Source organism: Xiphophorus couchianus, chromosome 5 (genome assembly GCF_001444195.1).
Source record: "Xiphophorus couchianus chromosome 5, X_couchianus-1.0, whole genome shotgun sequence".
In the NCBI taxonomy this organism is placed as follows: domain Eukaryota; kingdom Metazoa; phylum Chordata; class Actinopteri; order Cyprinodontiformes; family Poeciliidae; genus Xiphophorus; species Xiphophorus couchianus.
Genome location: NC_040232.1, coordinates 17,152,134 through 17,176,278, shown reverse-complemented (window position 1 = coordinate 17,176,278; position 24,145 = coordinate 17,152,134). Strand labels below are relative to the sequence as shown.

The window sequence follows — 24,145 nt, the reverse complement described above, 5'->3', positions numbered from 1 at the left end:
CTATTTCAGACACCAGAGGTCCTTATTATTGAATAGCTACCAGCTCCTGCACAACCACAGGTCAATTACCTTTCTGAGACGAGCTATAGTTTTTCTCTAACTGATCCAACAGGCTAAATGTGTGCCCCATTGGTTTAAGGAGGAAACCAATGGGGCCTTTCTGTGTGAGCAGGTGTCTTTTTATGCTCAGCTGAGAATAAGAGGAAGGATGTCAGAACTGGCATAGGGACATTTATTGTTTGCTTCCCCAGTTCTGCCTAAGAAACAAACTAATCTTGCATTTTCAGCAGATTTGTGATCTGCCTCCAAGTCAGGGGTTTCTCTTTAAATTGTTATTGATGTGAATGTGAAGTCCGGTATTATGTGATTTTGTGAAGTCCAGATTACTAAATTCTAATAACGTCCTAATATAACCAGTCTTTCCGTCTCTTTCTGTTTTTTTCCATCACAGCTTTATGCTATTCCCTGGTTCCTCACAATGTTTACACGTAAGTTGCATTTTGTTGTGTTTGTTCCTAGTACCTAATTGCATTTTTCAGGGCCAATTTTTTAGGAATTTCTTGAGATATTATCTCTAGATGTTGTTAATCTAGAAAAACATCTAGAGAAATATGAGATCCACTCACCACTGCCTGTATTTTTTCTATGATAGTTTATATTCACATTTAGATGTGTCCTTATTTCATTGGATTGTAATTAAATAACTTAATGTTCAAATATATGTCTGACAAATGAGCTGATTGTCACATTTCTACCAAACATCAAGATCTTAAATGGAAACTCCCGTCCCAGGCTGAGCTGTCAAAATAAACAGTAAAATATATTTAATTAGATCATCCAGTTTCATGTTTGTAAACTACTACCTTTTATGTGCTTCTATTGATTCCAGTTAATAGCTCCATGTTTACATCTGTTACACTTTTTTTCTGTTTTGAGAAGGTCATGTATGTTTATTTCATGCTCTTATCTTTACACACTTTAAAGCATAACCATGATCAAACCAACCAACATTTTTTACAAGTAAAAATAACATAAATAGAACAACTATTTGAATAACTTTCACATTTAGTTTGGATGCATACATAGAATTTAACAATAGTGATTTCTCTGAACTGACCCATCAGCCTTGGAATGGTCAATGTAATTGCCTGTACGTTCTCTGTTCTTGGTAGTATAACTCCATTTTCAATTAATTAGACACATGCTCTTACATGTGAGGGTGCAGAGTTTAGTTTGTTTACTTTTTGTCCCAAATCCTCCCACAGAGCCAGTCAGTGCCTAGTATTCAGGTGTGCTTTTTTGACTGCTAATGTCCTCAGTCCAATATAAAACAAGGTTGGAGGCCCTGCTTCCTTTCACAAACAGACACACTACCTGTCACTCACACCCACCAGTCTATTCAGTTGACTGCTAATGTGTTGGGACCCTCTGAAGCGTTCTCTCAGCCCACTGCACCACTGTGGGATTCTGCCTCCATATAGACGAAAAAAAAAATCTGAATTGTATAAACAGGAGCACCAAGTCAGAGTCATGTTTATGCATGTCAAGAGAGGAGACGTGTTACATTTAGGAGCAAAGAAAGTCATATGATTGAAATAATAATTGCAGAGGGACATGGTATCAGGATGTGGTTTTATTTGGTCTGAAAAGAGTTGGCTCATAATGAGAGTTCTTGTTCTAAACCTCCTGAGCCTGCTGATGTTCTTCCAGTCATTTTTTTTGTAACATCGCCCACCTAAACCTTTTCCCAGCTGCCTCCTACACCAAATATGCTTCCAGGCATTGCTCAGTTTTGCCTTGTAAGCTTGTAGTTTTAATCCACAGAGACAAATTTATTCCGTACTTCTTCACTTACTGGGTAATTGTCCACCTCTGTAATTGTTTATATAGCACAGGAACAACTAAATCTCATTAAAAAAAAAAAAAAAAAAATCCAGACACTGATATGGTATTTGTAACACATTTCCCCTGTTGTATTTGTTTTTCCACCTGGCATGCAGACGTGTTTCCTCTGCACAAAATCTTCCACCTGTGGGACACGTTGCTGCTGGGAAGCTCCTCGTTCCCCTTTTGTATTGGCGTTGCCATACTGCAGCAGCTCAGGGACCGTCTATTGGCTAATGGCTTTAATGAATGCATCCTGCTCTTCTCTGACCTGCCAGGTAAGAATGTTAGCCAGTACTTTACTGTTTCTCTCTTTTCAGTTCCATTTCAGATTTTAGTATAACAAAAATACTGACCGACAGTAGCCATTATCCTCACAGGGCTCCTATACAGTCTGCAAAAGTACAGAATTTGGTTGAGGTATTTTCTAATAAAAGTATGGGAAATCCTCCATCCATTCACCAACCCATTCATTTTGTTGGAATTTACAGCCTCATTGCGGTATTGCCATAAATTAGTTTTCTAGCTTTGCATTACTTTTTAAACTTTAAATTAAGAGGGATTGAGCTCTCTGGAAAATTGAGTGGGGAACAGTATCGACATTTCACCTGAATTATATGTATGAACCTGTATATTTCATACTCTTGGCACATTTGAGTTTAAAGTAATCTCTTAATTTTACTTACAGGAGGTAATAATGTTTTGGAGCAACCCAACCAGAATTTTGACTCTAATCTAATATGATTGAACGCCCCTGTCTTTCAAATTGCCTTAATGTCTTCAGGTAGTTGTCTGTTTCCTGCAAACACCTTGAACGCCCCTATCTTTCAAATTAGTTGTCAAGGTAGTTGTCTGTTTCATGTAAAAATGCCTTGCTTGAATGAAATATTATTTTACACATATATTAGGGGTTTGAATAATAATGTGCTTAATTGCTATATACCACTGTGGTGGGAATTATTTACATTCTTAAAATTAATGTTTTATGCAGTTCAAAGGAAATTCTGCCAAATGCTTCGGAAATGCATGTAAACTTCTGAATTTGAAAGCATTAACAAGAATTCTGATGTAATGTAGACATCTACATCTGCTAAACCCAAAATTCGCACTGACCCAAAACAAGAGAAGTTTGTTCTGACTGAACTTCAGACAGTGGGAAAAAAGATGCATCTCTATGCATTCACTGTGTGTAAACGTCCGGTTTCTACTGGAGATCGAAAGAGGTTCCCACAAGTGTTAGAACACAAAAAGACTTTTGCTAAAAAGGTCTTTTTTTTTTTGGTAACTTAAACTAATAAAACAAGCTTCTGGTATAATGTTCATTAATCGTAAAGCAGACTGATTATAAATAAAATGTGCTCTCAAGGAAAAATATCACTGGATATCTCAAGATATGGTTTGGCTTGTGTTCTGCTGTGGGGCTCCTTCACTGGCTCTGGTGATGGATGCATTTAATTTAAAGAAAGGTGAAGTCAAAAGATTGCTAATGTTATTTACAGCACTTTGCATTACCTAGTACGAGTTAAAAAAAAACTTAAGGTGAAGGTCTAATGTTTTCAAGCAATGCCTATTCCAGTCATTTCTAAAAATGTTCACTCTAACTTAGGTCAACAGGGCTCTTTATGATGCAGTTTAAAGTTTCCTTCTCTGCTCCTGTAGTATCACTCTGTATTGCAATATTGGTACTTTGCATTTATGCAATAAGCATACTTCAAATAAAAGGTTAGCAGAAACTGAAGAAAGCCTTTTAGTGGCAATGAAAAATGTTTAGAGGCTTTCTATAGCCAAAATAGAGTTTTGTGTTTCTTGTTTTGTCTACTTTTTAAAACCTATTTATCAAATTGAAGCTTCAGTTTAAGCTTAATAAACTGAACTGAGTAGAATATGTTCAACTTGTAGAAAGGTTGTTTCCTTTTGAGATTTCTTGTTACATCTTTTGTGCTTCCCTTTGACTTAATTTGCAAACACCACACTGACCCAAAAGTCTTCTTCCCTCAGGAACCACCAAAGAGTGGTCTTAGATTTACCCACTAATACTCAAGTATGGTGCACTCAAAAACAGATCAGATCTTTTTGTATCCAGTCTCTTGAAACTAATTCAGGTTGAATATTTTTGCTTTACTAAAAACTTGACGTGTTTTGCAACAATAACTAGTTTTAGCTCCTGAAGCCACGCAAAAACAAAGTTTGACAGTTTTATAGTTGTACGGTTACTTATGATTATCTATTCATTTTCTAATTTGCTGACATTGTAAAGATTTTATTTATTTTGAAAGATGTCTTCTTTTTTCCCCCTTACTTTTAGTTTCTTACTTGTAGAAATGTCATGAGATGTTCAGTGTACACTTCATGCTGAGTGATTACTCCACCTCTTTCCTTAAAAAGCAGTGTTACTTAGCGTAAAAAAAACTGAGCATCTTAGGGATGAAATAAGTTACTGGAAAAAGTTTGCTCAGAAGAGATGCACAAATGCTGCAAGAGAAGCTTCCCCTAGTGTCCACTTTTAGCGTTGCCAAAGTTCAGTGTTTTTCTATCAATCTTCAACAACTGTGTGGGCCAGAAGGAGAAGTACTCCAGGTTTTCCATATACAGGTAAAATATGTTGGCCTGAAGCTGCAGTCAGCTTCTCTAGTGTTAGCTTCTCTAGTAGCTGGCTCCTTCTGCCAACTGTGTTGTTTTTTTTTTTGGTAAATTATCGTCAGCTAACTATACCCAGATTGTTATAGCATGGTATTTTGAAATCCTCTTACACTATATTAGGAACTGACTCTGGAGTGGAAAGACTGTTTATCTAAGCCTCCAGTAAGGTTCTTGTCTGGTTTATGTTGGCAATTTTTTTATATAACCTGTCATAGGTTTCTTTATACAACCTGTGACAAACAAGACCTGCTAAGCCTGGTGCCACCCACTTAAGCAAAATGTTTATAATCTCTAAAACAGTGAAGACGTAAGAACTTATTTTTAATTTGTACCTAAATAAGCTATGTTGGTACTGTCTGTTTTCTTAGCCACAGAAAATGTCCCAGACTTAAACATACATTTCTTTTTGTATATTAAAAGGTTTGGAATATATTTTATTTCAATACAAATAGGTTTAAGCACTGTGCAAGCACTTCATACTGCCAGTGTTGCCAAAATCAAAAAGCACAATGTTCATAGAAAAAATAGAATAATGTGTTGGGAAAACTATTGTGCAAAAGGAAGATGATGACTTGGAAAGCAAGTGCACAGCCAGTGTTGATTAAAAACCAAACATCCTTTTGATTTTTATTAAAAAGTGAAATTAACAATATGGTCTTTTTTCAGTGGCACCTCACAAATTAATGCCCTTCTCAATATTCAGTATGACAATATTTACTCGCATTGCAACATGAAAACCATTTTTATAATTTCTGACCATTTCTATTCATGTTTTCAGTGCTATTTTGTCTTTGGTGATCGACCTTTCAAGTCAGAAGGCTTCCTTGCTGTCACCTTAATCTTTAGCTTCCTTCACAGGTTCACTATGACATTCAAGGTGGTGCTGTGGCTGAGCCACTGTAAAACGTTAATATCTTTCGAAGTCTGCTGAGGGTATACATCATGCACTTTTGGCAATATGTTTCAAATATTTTGCCAAGATCTCTAAATGTGAAGGCAACCTTTGTCAAACGATGGCAATAAAATTTTATTCCATGTTTATACAAAGTCACGCGCATGCACATTTACATATATGCGGCTAGTAAATTATGCTTCATATCCTGTGATTTGTGGCCTGCACCTGTTCATTTCAGCCATTAGGCATGGAAAATTGATGTCCTCATTAAGCTGAAGCTTCCATTCATTTTTTACTGAGCCAGCACCACATGCATCACATTCACAACTACAGGAGCCTCGTGTGTGGAGGCAGAACAACACAGCCTGCTGCTGGTTTTGGATTATAAAACAGGTCAACTAGATGTTGTCTAGCTCACTGTGTGGCACAGATTGAAGGAGAAATACCGGAAATTGTTTTTGCCCACAATTGTTTTGCTTTTTATTATGAAGGGCTATATCTGGTTGCTCAATATTTTTTCCCCCCCAAAGTTAAAATAGTATCAAGCAGTATCTCACAAAATGAGCACACTCCATTATATTTATGTAAATATGTAATTAATTCTTTTTTTTTGGGACAACACTTTAGATACAACACTTTTATGCAATTTAAAATAGTTAGTGTACAGAATGTTTAATAATGTAAGTTTCTAATCCCTTTAAAATAATTAAGCATATATTCATTAATCTCGTAACCACTGGCAACTAAATGAAACTATTATTAAATTAAAATGTCCAAATTGTCCCCAATTACCTGTAGCTATTTTCTCTCATAATATGCATTTCAGTAGTGTTACAAGGTCTCTGGTGTGAATGGGGAGCAGGTGTGTTGTTGGTATTGGTCACGCAACCTTATACTGTTCACTGGAAGTTCAACACAAGAACTCTGAGGATCTGAAAAAAGAATAAAGATGGCCCAGGCTACAAAAAGACTGCCAACAGTGTGAAACTGATCTGCAGCACAGTGGCCAAGACTAAAAGAGTTTAAGTTTTAGACACATTCCTTCTCCAACACACCTGAATCAAATTAGTGTCTCGCTAAAAGGCCTCTACCAATCTGAATGACTTCTGGGGAGGGAATTCAGCTACTTGATATAAGTACATGCATTCAAGTATGTTGGAGAATGGATGCATCTAAAAGCAGAACGGTAGCTCTCGTGGACAGGACTTGGGCACCGCTAGTGTAATTTATGAAAAAGGTTCAGTATGTCTTTCAGTTTTATACAAGATTCTCAATCTGTGTTAAATCAGTGCAGGTATGAATAAAGTTCCCGTACAGTCCTCTATTCCTGTGTGCAGCTGTCAAATCTAGCTGATCTGTTCCAGGATACTGATTCCTAAAGGATTCCTCACATCAGGATTCATACACTTAACCCTCCTGTTTGGGACAACTGGAGCAGTAAATGAAGTCAGTGATAGTAATTCCCACTGACAAGTCCATTACACATGGAACCCAATTCAAGAGTTGGATATTCCAATCAGGACAAGACATCCAGATTAAAAAATAGCTTTGAATATGTTTTATTCTCTCCTGTAATCGTAAAATTAATGTTTGCAATCTCTAAACTACTATAAGATTTAGGAATGTATGTATGTTTCTAATGCACATTTCTGTGTCTAGATTACACGCCTGACTTTTAAACATTAAAGCATCAGTATGAAACTTTTATTAAAAATGTTTTGCATATTTTTAAAACTGTCACTATGTTCTGATAATATGAGATAATCTGTGAAAAGATATATCTCCCCCAGTTCCTCCCTGTCTGAAGAAATGCACCGTTTCCAATCAAAAACAACCAATAAGAGCCAAGAGGATGGTCATAACGCTGAGAATCATCCTTGTGTACTCACTGCTCAGTTTTCTAATGGCAGCACAACGACTTATTGTTTCAGGAAAATTGTTTATCCACTGACATCGATGGCCATGCTAACTAGCCTGAGCATTCACAAAAAGCTCTGCCCGCCTGAATAAGCTGCAGGGTAACAGAGAGCAGGGGGAGGAAGGATGAGCAGCGTCACATGGAGGATAATTGACAGTGCTAAGACCCTCCTCCTGGCTCCTCCTTTTTTCACAAATAAACTGTCTTTTGCCATAATGTCACCACATACTAACAGGTTAAACAAATATGCAACAAAATGTTTTAGATAAAAGTTGCATACTGCAGCTTTTAATATTTTAAACGGGCATATAGCGCTGCCACATTTAATATCTTAGCAAGGCGGACATCTCAAGTTGACAATCGATGGCAATTAATCTCCCCTTTTGATACCCTTTGCCCGTAGCTCAGTGTAATCTGCAGAGTTCTCTTGTGTTTATGCACGTCACCAATTCACAGTGGACAAGAGCGATTCTCTAGCTGACATGAACCTTGTGTGTACAGATAATGCACTAGCATTGTTCATGGGACATTAGTGTTTGGTTCAATGAGACACAACAAGCACGGAGCTGATGATCTCCAGCTATTGATTGTCAGCTTTGGGAAATCAGCCAGGGGTTGCAGAAATTGTGTGCAAACAGTATACAACATTCAGTCCAAGGTGATAGTAAGCTGGTATGAAGAGAAACATATTGCTTGAATCTAATAATAAACCCATCTGTCTTTGAAGACGTAGAACATATAATTGTATTGTAATGCTGTTCATGTGATAAATATGAATAGCATGTTTAACACATGCTGCGCATGTGTCAAATGTAGCTCGACTAGAGCAAAAGACTGATTGAGTAGAATGGTTCTGTTTATGTATTCTAAAGAAATTGGAGTGCAAAAGAAGCTGTTTGTCTTGCAGCATGCTAGCACTCTGCCTGGGAGCTTCCAGCACTAAACCAAACAGCTACTTAAATTTTTTTGAATGAGATTACATTGGATTTGATCACCTCTAATTTAAAATTGGAAATAATGTCTGTTCAAATCTGAATTGGATAATGCTCTGTTAGACCGAGATTTATATTTAAATTTCTGTGTAACAGAAATCACAAGAAGAGAACATTGTCAAATATTTTTTGACATTAGGTTTGTCCAATCTTTAGAATTGGACAAGCATGAAAACTGCTGTAACTAGACTAGTCACTAATGGACTGACTTATTGTAAACTGATTAGTATTTCAGTTTACAATAAAATAATAATAAACCTGTGATAAGTGAAACATTTATTGTACCGTATTTGAAAGAAAACAAAACCAGGTATTTGTTTTTCATACAAAATGCCTTTAAAAAATGTGTATATATTTTTTTCCAATTTTTTTCTATTGTCCTGCTTAGTTAAATAATCCAGCTTGTCAGAAGTTTATTGCAACAAGCCACATCTCACCTTCTACGTGCCACTATATATGTTATTTACTCCATTATTTTACTCTGACAAATTGGTTGTTAAGCAGATTGGCTGTGTTAGAATGCCCAGCTGAGCCGAGAGATTGTTAAAGCAATCAATCTCCTCCTCCTCATTTCTGCCTCTTTTAGCAGAAGGAGCGATTGCAGGCAGCATTCATGGCCCCAGGGAAGGAAAATGTGTTTCGTTGAACTACTGCTAGCCTGTCGGTGTGGAATATCAGACTCCCAGTGTGTTTTTCACCGAAATGGACCTTGTAACTGAGTGTGTCAGGTCCTATCCCCAGAGAGCTGACAACCTCCTTACCTTGACACTGTGATGGAGCGGAGGGAGGCCATGATAAATCTGCTATATAACTTCTCCGGAGCCTGGCCCAGGTGCAGGTCACACCAAGAAGAGCTCATTAGCCAGACCTGCTTACTGGCCTCGAAGAAGCAGATAGAATGAAAGAGACTGTCTGTATGAAGGACTGTGAGGATACAGCACTCCTAATTTACCCAAATCCTCGACTAATCCAACAAGTCCCAGATCCATAATCCTCTCTGTTCTCACAATGAGAAGCAGGCTACATTGAAATTCTACAAAAAAAAAGTTGCTTTTTGATGAAAGAGTATTTATAACCTATTATACTAAACTCAAGGGAGCAACGCCTGCTTAAATAAGGCAGTTATTACCTTAAAGGCTGCTGGCAGTGCTAAATGAATGCTTGGGTTGCTAATGAAGGCAAATTGCCAAGGTCAAACTATATGCTGCTGCAATTTAATGCAACCTCCCACACTCAAGGTTCCAATGCAGTCTGGAAAAGTATGGGAATTTCCTTCTTTCTGTCTGTTGAAAAGTAAGACATGTAAGTGCAACAAGCTCTACAGTGCTGTACATGTATGTTTATTTTTCCTTTTCGCATTGTTTGTACAGAAATTGACATTGAGCGCTGTGTTCGCGAATCCATCAACCTCTTCTGTTGGACTCCAAAGAGCGCTACCTACCGACAGTATGCTCAGCCAATGAAAGCTGGTGGTGAAGGCATCTTTGGGAAAACAGCAATATATTTCTCATCCGACTACCAAGACATGCCCAAGATGGACCTGGTTAGTCTCACACATAATTATTATTATATTTACATTAAAAAAATAAGGTGGGAGCAATTTATAATTGCTTTTTGCTTTAAAATTTTCTGAACTAATTAAGTGAGAGAGTAGAGGCTGGTTAAATCTTATAATAGAGACTGGTTTAATATAAATGTGGTGTAAAATGATAAAATCATACAAAACAAAATTAAAATTGACTGTTTGCATGCTTTTATTAAAATCAAATACTTCACAATGCATAATAAACTCAATTGTAAAATACTATTGATTGATTTTTGGATCTGGTTTTTAGCTTACCAGGGATAATTGATCTGTTTTGTAGTGTAGTTGTGTGAAGTAATTAGTAAGTCAGTCTCATAATTAACATTATAAGGGCATGATTTCATCTTGGAAACTCACCATCAAGCTAAGATAAAGATCTTCATTGCATGGCTGTCAATATAGAATATTTTTTACTTCACAAAAATATTATGAGGTAAAAATTTAAAGCAAACAAATAAAATAAAAAGATTCATAAGAGTTGAAGTTTATGCTGTCATGTAAATGTTCTTTCCTCCACACTACATTTCCATTACAAATGCAGAAGTGAAATTTTGTAATGTCTTGAAACCATAGTTATTTTTATTTTTTATTATTTCAAAACCACAACCTACCTTGAGACTGGTAGCTGGACCATGTATTATAAATGCAATTACATTGAATAAACAAGTGATGACCATGATATCAACACTGAGAGTAATGCTAAACTAACGGTATTAAAAGTTAAAATGTGGAAGTGCAAGGGTTTTTGATTTGATATATGATCACCTTCTTATTTCCATTCTATTGAAAACTATTAGTATCATACTGCAAATTTATTCTTCATTTCTCCTCCAGTGCCATCCATTCAGACCTGGGCATTAGAGATGTAATAGGTGCTGACAGTTTTATAATAAGCTCATTAAAAGTGTATTATCTCCATCTGAGCTACTTGTCTCTCTTACAGCTGGAGACTTTTATATCTAACTGAAATCTGTTACATTTGAGTCTCTGAACAGATAATTCCCAAAATGTAGATGAAGCTCAAAGCCGTGTAAATTATTATGTACTTCTCACTCTAACAGAGCTTTAACCGCAGATGTTATTTTAACACGTTTTATTTTCCAAGAGTTATGTTCACAAAGATTCCTTTTCTTGAGCTTTAAAAATAATTTACAAGCCCCTTGTAAATTAATTATCAGACAAATTACAATTTTGTCTGATAATTAAATGAACATATATCTTAAACACAAATAGTAATATACACTGCCTGGCCAAAAAAAAGTCGCCACCTGGCTTTAACTAAGCAAATAGGTACAAGCCTCCTATTGGATAAGTACTGCATAGGCGATTATCTTTCAGCTGGCAACAAGTTATTTAACCCCAGCTGATGCAACTCCTCATTTCTTAAACAACCATGGGAAAAGACACATCCTGTGGTCGTGGAAAAGACGTTAGTCTGTTTAAGAAGGGTCAAATCATTGGCATGCATCAAGCAGAGAAAACATCTAAGGAGATTGCAGAAACTACTAGAATTGGGTTAAGAACTGTCCAACGCGTCATTAAAAACTGGAAGGATGGTGGGGAACCATCGTCTTCCAGGAAGAAATGTGGTCGGAAAAAAATCCTGAATGATCGTGATCGGCAATTACTTAAACGTTTGGTCAAATCAAATCAAAGAAAAACAACAGCAGAACTCAGGAGCATGTTTAATTGTGAATGCAAAAGCATTTCCACACGCACAATGCGAAGGGAACTCAAGGGGTTGGGATTGAACAGCTGTGTAGCCGTAAGAAAACCTCTAATCAGTAAGGCTAACCAGAAAAAAAGGCTTCAGTTTGCTAGGGAGCATAAAGATTGGACTCTGGAGGAATGGAAGAGGGTCATGTGGTCTGATGAGTCCAGATTTACCCTGTTCCAGAGTGATGGGCGCATCAGGGTAAGAAGAGAGGCAGGTGAAGTGATGCACCCATCATGCCTAGTGCCTACTGTACAAGCCTGAGGGGGCAGTGCTATGATCTGGGGTTGCTGCAGTTGGTCAGGTCTAGGTTCAGCAACATTGTGTGCCCAAAGAATGAGGTCAGCTGACTACCTGAATATACTGAATGACCAGGTTATTCCATCAATGGATTTTGTCTTCCCAAATGGAACGGGCATATTCCAAGATGACAATGCCAGGATTCATCGGGCTCACATTGTGAAAGAGTGGTTCAGGGAGCATGAGACATCTTCTTCACACATGGATTGGCTACCACAGAGTCCAGACCTTAACCCCATTGAGAATCTTTGGGATGTGCTGGAGAAGGCTTTGCGCAGTGGTCAGACTCTCCCATCATCAATACAAGATCTTGGTGAAAGATTAATGCAACACTGGATGGAAATAAATCTTGTGACACTGCAGAAGCTTATTGAAACAATGCCACAGCGAATGCAGGCTGTAATCAAAGCTAAAGGCGGTCCAACAAAATATTAGAGAGTGTGACCATTTTTTGGTGGCGACTTTTTTTTTGGCCAGGCAGTGTATGTACTACTTTTCAATGTAAAGACATACAGTCCCCTCCAAAAATATTGGAACATCAAGGCAAATTCCTTTGTTTTGTTGTGAAGACATTTGGGTTTAACATCAAAAGATGAGCAGAACAGTTCAGATTGCCAGCTTTTATTTCCTGATATTTACATGTAGATGTGTTAACTCAGGACACACCTAAGAACTTGACTGGTCTACACAGAGTCCTGACCTCAACACAACAGAAAACATTTGGGATATTCCTGTACAATGTATTCCAAATGTATTACTTTGCACTGTATTTATATCACAAAGAACTGCCTAGACTGCAATAAATGCGAGCTAGGTAGTTTAGCACCATGCACACTGACACTGACACTCGTGGTATATTTGATGACACTTGTTGTTTAATGCAGCATAAAAATATTTTAGAAGATAAAGAGGTGGTATGGTGGTTTAACATTTTCAAATCCAAAACACCAGACGTCAGTTGAAAGTAACTTTATTAATACAACCTTGTTTAGATGGAAATAACAAATATAGTTATTTTATTTCAGCAACTAGCTAGACTGCTCATCATCGGGAGTCCTTGTTTGCTGTGCAACCAGAGCACAAAGACACTGTTCTATTATGAATTTATTTATTCATCACAAGTTACAACATTCACCAATATTATCACATATTTTCCTAATATTGGCAGCCCTAAATTGGGATAAATTAAAGGAGAGGCTGAAAGCCAGGCTTTCCTGTCCAGCCTCAATATCAGACATCACCAATGTTCTACTGGAAAAAAGGCAAAAAATTTTCATAAACATTCCCAAACCTTGGAGAAAACCTTCCCAGAAGAGTAAAAGCTGTGATAGCTGCAAAGGCTGGTTAGAGATCATATTGAACAGTTTGGATTAAAAGTGGAATAATACTTGAGTTCACATTTGTGACAAGCAAATACTTTTTGGCAAGATAGATTGTATTCATACACACAAAAGAATAAACGGATCATTTACTGGGCTCCCAGATGATTGCTGTGCTCTCTCCTTCAGACGAAGCTTATTTTTATGATCTTCAGTATTGATCCATTGTTGCATTTGTGTGCTTCTCACCTCTCTTCTTAAAACATCCAGTCAACAGTGTGTTGTGTTAAGCTAACAGTCTCAGAGGCCTGAGTAAAAACACACATGACTTAGAAAAACAGAGAGCACAAGATTTGATGCGTTCTTCAGGCCCCTGAAATAGGAGAGAGGTGATGTTATCCTCAAGGCAAGAAATTATCCTAAGAAAGCTTAAAAGCAAATTGAACACACATATAAATAGACATGTGATAAAAACAATTTCAAAAGCTAAAAATGCTTCCATAATGTTCAGGGTATTAAATTAAATTAAATTCAAATTCAAATGTATGGTATTTATCTCAAGATCTATACTTCTATAAATACTTCATCACAGTACTAACAAATAATGAAGAAAAACACATACCATAATTTTTTTTTAAAATTATTTTTAATTAAGCATTTCTGCTTTGGGTAAAATAACCTGTTAAATATTGCAGTTATGGGAATATAATTGCAAATAATCATAAATAGTTATTTTAATTTTGACAACCTGTACACTGACCTAAAGAAAAATAAACATCCTCCAATCTTAGTTGTAAGCTTCATGTTCCTATTGCACAGATTATTATGTAATAATTAAGACATTTGTTGTGAATCAGTGTTTTATGAATAAACTTAATAGAACTGAACTGCGGCTTTCGTAAAAGCTTGGGGTGCTGTCGTACTATGAAATATGTGGTCAAATAGATAAATCACATGCAATGAATGATTGTGTCACACTCTTCTCTATAATATCAGGAAACGCTGCTCTCAGGTTTTCCTCTGAGAAAACATTCATCTCAAACTGTCTAGACTACTTAGACAGGGAACAAGCTCTCCTTCTCAGATGGAGCCAAACTAATTTCTTCACTTTTGTCCTAACGTACTCTAACTGAACTGGACATGAATATGAAAAAACAACACACAAAAAAACCCCTATATATAGATGGATTTATGAGGTGGGGTCCTTACCCCATGACTATCCTCCTCCAGTGCAATTTGGTCTAATAGTGCAGGTTTTTTTCTGACTTCAAGAATGTTTTAGGAATTGAAGAATACCTGTAGCGTCACACGTTTATTCAAAACCTTGTTTCATCTGAATTTTAAAGCGTTATTATATATAGTTAAATTATGAACAGCTTGGCTTTATTTGCCAAGCTGTTCAGACAAACAAGGAATTTGACTCTGGTTCCGATCCGCCTCGTTTCTGTCTGCTGACCCGTCATTGTTCTGGATCAGACCAACAACTGGGATGTCAAAAGCAAAATTCAGGATTTTTGCAGACTGAACTGTTGAGGTGCATCATTTGTGTTCTTTTTAAAATTGGAAATATGTTTTATTAAAAAAAAAGTTGAATGTTACTCTAAGGACTTCTGTGTGGCCAGATACGTTAAACCAAAGAAAAATGGAAATTTTATTTTATTTTAAAGCCTCCCTCTGTTTTATAGTTAACTTCTGTCTGGATGTTGATAGTTAACAATATTTGTTCTCAGCATTTCCTTGGATTCTGACCACAGTTTTAAAGGAACATGTTTCCCCATATTGTGTGACCAGAGTATGGGCAACTGATATGTGCTTTTGTTTTTAGAATTACAAAAGCACATATCAGTTGTGCTGGTTCTGTTATTTCTGTTTAGAGTCATCACTGTCTCGTCAGTGAAATGCCAAAGTTCCTGTAAGCCATCCTTGACTCTCACCCTGCTTACTTTGACATTTAAATAACCATGCAGGGCTTCATCAGACCAGAACCCTGACAAGCTGTGCATTTTCCCTGTTTCTGTTCATTAATGGAGGAGGTTGTACCACAGATACCTCTGTATATGTGTGTATTTAAAGACAGAGGTTTCTCAAAACTCAACGTTCCTAACTACATTTTTGACAGCTACCATGTTACTCATGCATAAGCTTGTTTTCTTCCAATACAATCCTGGTCAGAAGATCCACTCATTAATCACAGGTTGATTTAGCATTTATTCAAACTGTTTTCTTTACAGCGTGGCAAGAGACCATGCTGTAATTATACAGCACAGAACTTTAACAAATTTTAAGGTTTTAAAACCTTCTGTATTTATACAATGTGACGGTTGTATAAATGCAATCACATTTTGTGGGAATACACATACAGGAAAACTGCTGTTCTGGGATATTAATTTATTGCATTTAATTCCACCCACTTTATGTAAGTAAGCATAGCCATCCAATATTGAACTTGTTCTTACATTATCAGTTTACCTTCTACAAGACTTAAAGGAAAACAAATCAAGTGCAAATTTGCCTGATATAGCTTTACTAGCTCAGCCTTCCCTGCTAATAAAGGTAAGGTCAGACAGTTAGTTGTTTTAATCACTTCAGTAACCATTTGAAAGCCCTTAATGCGTATAAAATTAGACCCAAGACGTCATGACTGTGTTCATTCCTGTTGTTGTTTTCCATTTTGCCTTGTTGAAAACTTCTGCAATCCTTCTATCACAGCCTACAGAATTTGATCTTGGACTACTCGACATCTATGGCACAGAATAAATAAATGTGATTTATCTTTCCTATACAAAGGACAAGGGAAAATATATTTCTTTTCAAAACAGAAATTGAAAGTTGCAGAGCTGTTGTTTGGAAACAAAAATTGTAAATATTGCTGTTCAAATGTTTTTCTTTTAAATCCACATCCAAATTTTTAGAAAGTGTCGAGAGATGCATTTGATTATTCAGAAAATATGCTTGAAAAGAATTTAATAAACCAGAAACGATCTTAACCAGCTGGAGATGCAGTTGGCTGTAATCTGATGTAACCCTCCTTGCTCTTGTGTCAAAAATAGCTTTTATAATACAACGAAAACTTTGTGATTTTATTTTTCTTTACTGTTACTCAGGAAACAGATGTATTGTTTATACATGATACCTTTTAGGAAGGAGTGATTTTCAGCCTATTTGGGTGGTACAACACTTGGCCACCACTGCAGAGAAGAGCTCTGGGTCCCGCAGCCATGCCTCTGGCTGCCTGCTGCATTGAATCTGTTTGGCAGCTCATGAGCAAACCCACCACAGGATTATGTTCTGGCCACGGCTGCTGCTCATCTGTCAGTATTACAGAGGGGAATTATTTAACCCTTTCAGTCCTGATGCATCATTTATATGGTTCTTCCTTTCAGACTGATGGCAGATTTTTACCACATTTACAGCATTGTAATGTTACGCATTTGAAGAGGCACTTTTTTTTTCTTCAAATGATCAACTCAAGGGTGTTATAAATGTAATTTCTTTGTAATGTTTATTCATGTTGGAGAATGAGAGTGGTTTTATGTGGGGCTATTGTTAAAAAAAATCTTACGTCTGAAAGGATAAACATGGGAGTCATTAAGATGTAATTGTCTGTTTATTGGTTATTTAATGACAATAATCAAGCTGGCAAGTTTCACGTCATCTCTAAATGATTAGCTTTTCATCATAACAGCGTTCAGAAATTCTATCCTGCTTCATCTCTTTTCCTGTGACCTCCTCTCTTGCAGTCCCGAGAGCCCCTGGCGCTGTGTGACCTGAAAGCTGAGGTGTCTCCCCGAATCTCGGCTGAGGATCTAATTGACCTCTGTGAACTCTCTCTCGCCGGACCAACCAAAAGGAATAAAAGTGGCAAGCCAAAAATTGTTGCTGTCGACATCCGCAATGTGGAAGAGTATCCTTACCATTTAATAGATATCATTCCTGACTGCTCTTGTTTCTCAGCTGTTTATCAGCTTAATAATGCTGAAACTACTACATAAATTCCTACATAAAAGTGGATGCTGATACAGTGGTAGGTTTTACTATATTGAAAAGCGTGACCCAGTGAAGGTTGTGGAGATACAAGGACAAACAGTCTGGCAACAACAGCGCTGAGCCCCTCACTTCTTGCTACATCATTAAGCATCTCTTCACAGAAACAGACAGTTAAATCTGTCATCTGAAACCGAAGCCTCCAACACAGTCACCCTATGATGATTTGTGGTGATGTGGGATCATTGCTACTTACCATTAGCGTTGGCTATTGGGATTCTGGTTTGAGAATGATGTTTCTATTTTTTGCGGGATAACTGCTGTTACCAATCCAATCTGATCTGATAATGTATTTCTCAACAGTTTACATGTTCAGACGCTGAAGCAAATTATTTAATGACTCTCTTTCTGCTTTTATGTTTTCAACAAGACATTTTTCTCAGCCATCTAACAAAAATATGTTGTCCAACTTCATCCTCACTATTTTCTGAAGGTTGAGTGTTTACTTATGTGATGAACTACATAGTTACAATGGTTACCTCTGTTAATGTTACCTTATATCTCTTTTTCTGATAACCTGTCTGAAACCTCTTACCTAAAACCAGAGACTGGCTCACTGAAATATTTGTTCAAACAAATATGACTTAAAACCTATTATTTACATAAAAAATGCATACAAATGTTCTTTTTTTGTCTTATGTATGTAACTTTTTGATATGCTTAGGTTTCTTGGTAGAGTTACAAACGCACAAAGATCATAGACTAAATTGGCTCTGTGTCTGGGAAGGGGAAGTGGAAAGAAATTTAGGAGGGATGAGCTTTTTTAGTTTCTCGTCCAAATTCTGTAACATGCAGTAAGCCCAGCACAAAGCTGCCCAACCAAATACTGCAGTCTGGGAGAGGGGATAGCATAAAGTAGGAAGATTAACCAGGGGACTCAAGCATTGTTTTGGCTTTTGAATGCTCTATCTTTCCTCTTTCATGCAGTGTTGGTGTCTGCATTCCCTTTAACAGAACTGATTATCCTTTTCATTCTTTTCTAAAGAAGGCATTTTTCATGCTGCTAAAGAACATTTGCAGTTCACAACATTCAAAGACTTGTATTGTGGGAAAGATAAACAAAGTTCACCACAGTTGTAGGCTTTGCTTCAGAGGGATTAGCACACCTGCCAAACATTGCACTCCTTAACCCTACTGTCTCCAGCTTTGGTAGAGGACATGTTTCAGGAAGCATCAACATTCCCTTTAACAGCGTCTTCGGGGCTGATGGTGAACTTGTGCAGTGTCCTGCTTCAGGAGCCCTCCAGAACTACAGAGGCCGCGTAATTGTGATCGTCAGCCATGCTGTAAAGAGTGCTGCTTTGGTGAGCAAGCTGAGCCACAGATACATCAGTATGCCACACACTACATTAAAAACTTTATGTATTAGTAAGGCGTGGTTATTAAAATTCACTTTCTTTAAAAGATGTATTTTAACAGACTTCTATAGAAATATTCTATCAATGCACCTATGAGAACACGAATAAAGCAGTGTTGTTAGTACATGAAGTGTACAATTTTATATACAATTTTATACAGTTTTACTCAATATTTAAAATGCATAATTTACTTACATGGTAATATTAGTGCCATCCTGCTCTTTGCTAACAAGTGGATGATAATTAGATCAGTAGAGTAAAAATAAATTAGTAACCAAAACTTTGAATAACCACAAATGGACATTAAAATATAGCTGGACTAGAAAAATCCAAAAGGCAGACAAAATATTTTATGTGCAGAGAAGCTTTTTTTTTTTTTTTACTTCGATCGAAATGTGTCTCAATAATTGCAACAAAAACATATTACATCAAGGTGATTTGTGATTACAAATTCTGTTTTACATTTCAATAAAGATGTTACTCCTCTAGTAGAAAATTACGATTGCTGTTGTTTGAATTTCAGAAATGACTTTGCATATATTTTTCTTCTTCCCAGTTTGCTGCACATCTGGTCAAGGTGAATTTTTCTCGTGTTTGTATTCTGGATGGAGGGATCAGCAAGCTGAAGCCCACAGGACTCCTCACTGTCCCCTCACCTCAGATCTGAACTCATAATCCACCTTCAGATTAAAGTAACCATGAGGACTGAAAATTGTTTGTGGATAAAATGGGAAAAAAAATCTGTTAGTGAAAAAATGTCATCATGTCATAGTGTTACAAAATATCAGTTTGATTAAAATTTTAACTAGATTGTTGATGATCCTTCTTCATTTATTTTGTGGTCAGAAAGTGTTTCTTCGTGCATGTCTTGTAAAATTGACCTGTAGTCAGTATGTATGTTAGTGATTCAATAATAAATTGATGTATTTTTTTTTAAATAAATGTATCTCTTTATGTCCTTCATATGTTTGTTGTTGAATCTAATGATATAGACCAGGTCTTCAACTCAGGTTTTGCATACTACCCCTGGCAAAGGTGAGAAACCATTTCTGATTAATACTTGCTAGCCTTTTTTTATTTATATATTTCATGAAGAGCATTTGTTTTTAACTGGGACTTCAATTTTCCCTAGTTTACAGCTTCAAGTAGAGAGGGAATGTTCACAATCATAAAAAGATCCCTGACTGCCCGGAAATAAACCGCCCTCTGCATACCTGATGACATTGCAAATCGTGGGCTGGAGGACGTCCCACACTTCTACTACAGATATGATGGACTTTAACTCTGGGAATTAATCCACAAGTAAAATAGCCTTTCCCCTTTCTGAATTATATTGTTGGATACTTACCATGCTTTACCTTGCTGAAGAATACTTTATTGATAACAAAAGAAATGTATATGTTGTTCTAACTTTAATCTTGGCAGTGGGTTAGTTGGAGCAGGTGTATGATGGCATCATCAACTCCACGGTGATAAACAGCAGGAGGTCCCGATGTGTTTGTTTACCTACGCATTTGGGCCAACAGGAGTCTCTCCAGGACCTTCATTATGTGGGATGTCAGGACAACAGGCTTATAGTTGTCGATGGCTGATGATACCGGATTAACGCAGGATGTCTTCCACAAAAGTGAAAAATGGAAGTTCTACCTGAGGTCATGTTAAGCTTGAAGAGATGTTGCAGAATCCTCAGAGCTTCTCTGCAAAGCCATCAGGACTCTAGGGCTGGCACAATCTGGACCTACAGTCTTGTTCCAGTTCAGTATCTCCAGCTGCCTCTGAAGCTGCTACCCCCGCGACCTGACCCCGGATAAGCAGAAGAAGATGGATGGATGGATGGATGGATGGATGGATGGATGGATGGATGGATGGGTCTGTTTGCTTAAAATGTTAAAGCCACACAAGATGGCTGGAGTTAGGCCATTTGGACATATACCTATTCAGGCTAGAGATAGTCCAACTGGCCTGAGGATTTTATCTAGCAGGTGCTTTTGTTCAGTAAATAGGGCCATTACCTAGGCCAAGTACCCTGGTAATGGCCTCAACGCATCTCACAGTTGCACAATTGTTCCTTAGACTTCGACTTCGACTTAGACTGACTTTGTTGTCATTTTCAATGCACAGGGTGTATACAGAACGAAATTTCGTTGCATACGGCTCAGGATAATGTTTGAGGTTCCAATGTTGTGAGTAAAATAAAATACAGTATAAAATATGATTATAAATCTAAATATAAAATATAAAGTGCAGGACTGACAGTAAAATAGAAGTTATTTAGCTCTGTACATGTGCAAGGTATAAAGTGGAGACCAGTTTTTGAGTGCAGTCCAGTTAAGAGCTCAGCAGTCTGATGGCAAGTGGGAAAAAGCTGTTTCGGAACCAGGTAGACCTGCACCGGATGCTGCAGAACCTCTTTCCAGAGGGCAGCAGGGAGAACAGTCCATGGTGGGGGTGTGAGGGGTCACTGATGATGTTTCGGCCTCAGGACACGCATCCTGCATCGATGGTTGACCTGACACTTCGCCCTTTTGCCTGAGCTGGGTGTGGAAGGTTGTTGCCGAAGCAGTTTCTCCTTGTGTGCCTTCTTCTCACTCACATGAGAGTTACCGAACTCTTTTGCAAGCTCAACCAGGAAGTCCACCCGTCTCTCCTGCACCCCAATGCATGCCTGATAAAGCACATGTGCATTCAGTGCTGCCATGTCAATCATGTTTGCCAGGTTTGCTGACCAGCTGTCACATAGTGATGGAACCTTGGTCACCCCCCGCAAGATTATGACTGAAATAAATGCCATTAGTTCTTGTGAACTAAATAGGTGAAGCAGTCACCTATTTATCCTCCACAGCACAAAAGGCTGCATGCAAATTTGCATGTGCTAAGTCTCCCAGATTTCTTTTGCTTACACTTTTTGCATGATTTTTTTGAGGTGGATCAACACAATTAATACCCTCTTAGCTTTATTTCAAAGAGAAACATTACTAATTTCTTTTAGAAAAACCTTTGCATATTTTTTGAAACAGATTGTATGTTTTGCAAACTCTATGTACATTTGGCAAAATGACCTGGATAATGCAGCACAACATCATGGATCAGCTGCAAAAGGTCACATCTCTCCAAAAACACTTCATGTATGCTTCAAAACTAAACTGAAGAGCACTACCTACAGGAGATCTGATCTCCTGCAGGTATCATAGATACCCACCCCCAACATGGACAATTCACACTCCTACCTTCTGGCCTGACGGTCAACGGCCACATTTACAATTGAAGAAGAATGCTAATTTGAGCCATCAGAGTCGTCAGGGTGGACTCAGGGCCTTTTGGCCCTGTTTAGCCATTCTAGGGAGAAATCAAAAACCCAGCCATTCTAGTGTTAAATTTTTTTAAGACACAAATTATTATTTTGGACAATTGTGATTTATGTGCATGTCTTTTGATGTGGACTGTTAAATTAAGATCAATAAATTTAACTGGTGGTGGACAATGTTTTTCAGTTTTTCCTTATTTCTAACACAATTACTTAATAAAAATAAAAACTGTCACTTTTCCCTGTTTTAATATCAACCCCTACAAACTACCAATATGGGATTATTCTCTCCAAAATGTTTCCACTTTTGTCATGTAAAGTATTGTTCCTATTAAAATAGTTTTCCAATAACATATTCTAAGAATCCCTAAAAAAGACAAAACATTTTGTTTTAAGAATTTTGAACATTTGTGTTCTAATTGTCTGTAATATCAAAATTGAAATAAAAGATTGCCAAGTCATTTATAACAAAATACTCATTGCAGTATCCATCTATAACATTTAAAACGAAAAACTACACACATTATCTGCCTCCCCCCATCATTCCACCTCCAAAACAAAGTAATAAGAACATATGGGGTCAGTGCAGCTAAGCACCAACCTCATCTCATCTGGTCTGAATGAATTAATCAATAAATACTTCTGTATTTATTTTGATAAAGTCACTGCAATTTTATTCTGAAACAGCAGGAGACACTGGTGAGAAAGGAAAGCTTATTCAGGTGGAAAGTCACAAACATAATTTCCATTCTTACATCTACATATGCAGGATTTTACTGATGGAAACATGAAAACTGAAGCATTTTGATTTTATCTCTAAAGTGAATTTAATCACGGTTGCTCTTCTCATACAATCATGTTTTACATCTGTGAATTTGCACAGGTTTGTTAATCTTTGCATCTCTTTGTGACCTACCAAAGAATATTTGAAATACTGATGCTAAACTAAGTTCAGGAACATATTAAGTTCTCCTTATTTTTTTCATTATTACAACTATTGTCTTTACCCTAGTCAATCTCTGTGCTTGGGTCCTTTCCTAACAAATCCTCTGTAAATCTCCATATGTAGCTCTTACCTTGATGATAGTACATTTGAACTTCGCCACTGACGGATAATCAAGGGTTTTTCTGTTTTTTATTTTTATTTAATTAAATTGTATTTACTAAATTAAAAGTCACAGAATTTTTACGGTCTGGGGGCAGCTTTAAAGAAATATGAACTGAAGAACAGAAGAAACAGGGATCATAGAACAATGGCTAACAGAGCTAGTATGACACTAACCCCAAAACACAAAAAGCATTTAGAAAAGAAAAATAATTGTTACAGAAATTGGTAACAAAAACAAACTTCAAACAATATGAGAAACTACCTTAGCAACTACCTTTTAGACTCCTATTCTTCCAACCCAGAAAAGGAATTAGACCAGAGGATACTTACTTATACAAATCTACCAACCCTGAATAGGAGTATCTAGTTTACTTACTTTGGATCAACATTATTAGCTTTTTCTTCTTTTGCTCTTTCCTTTGGTTTGTTATTTTGTTTGTATTTCTTTTTAAATCCTGTAAAGCGCTTTGTATTGCCTTGTTGCTGAAAATGTGCTATATAAATAAAATTTACTTTACCTTTTACCTTTACACCTTTACTTTATGTGTATTATCCTGTAGAAAAATTAAAGAACTGAATACAATATAGTGAATTTTATCAAAATAATTTTCTTAAAATGTTGATTTAGTAGGGTAATAACTTATTTATTTTATATATATTTTTTTTATTTTTGAGAATTTATTGAGTACTTGATCGGAAAGTTTTTTTTAAATCACATGCCTTTGCTCTGAATCCACTCATTCCACTTCTTCCACTGAATTTGAACTCTGTCAGCCTGAATAAATGCAAGGTGGGTTTTTTTCATGTTCACACCCATTAAAAATAGTATTTATTATTTTATCTGGTTTTACCTCGCAATTAAAAGTCTCCTTACTTCTAGGTTCTGAAAGAAAACATAAACTTATCTAAAATGTTGTGCTTTTCTGAGGTTGACTGTTTCTTAAAACCCAGCCATGTGTTCTTGGCTGGCTTTTCTCTTAACACAGTAAATAATTTAATCAGCTTGACTTCTCATAATGGGACAAAATCAATCATTCTTCTTGATTTTGTTTGTTTGGCTAAAAAGTGTAAGTGAAATGCACAA

At 36.8% G+C, this 24,145-nt stretch overlaps 1 protein-coding gene across 3 annotated transcripts in view; it reads left to right on the top strand.

Annotated features, from left to right (window-relative positions):
* Nucleotides 1-19,612, top strand: part of tbck (TBC1 domain containing kinase) — a 34,016-nt gene extending 14,404 nt beyond the window's left edge. For all 3 annotated transcript variants that reach the window (XM_028018804.1, XM_028018805.1, XM_028018806.1), the window contains 6 exons: nt 452-488; nt 2,001-2,162; nt 9,700-9,872; nt 16,988-17,151; nt 18,436-18,595; nt 19,206-19,612. In XM_028018804.1, coding sequence (XP_027874605.1) covers nt 452-488; nt 2,001-2,162; nt 9,700-9,872; nt 16,988-17,151; nt 18,436-18,595; nt 19,206-19,316 — 807 coding nt within the window. In that variant the 3' untranslated portion in view covers nt 19,317-19,612. The remainder of the gene's footprint in view (nt 1-451; nt 489-2,000; nt 2,163-9,699; nt 9,873-16,987; nt 17,152-18,435; nt 18,596-19,205) is intronic.
* The last annotated feature ends 4,533 nt before the right edge of the window (nt 19,613-24,145 follow it).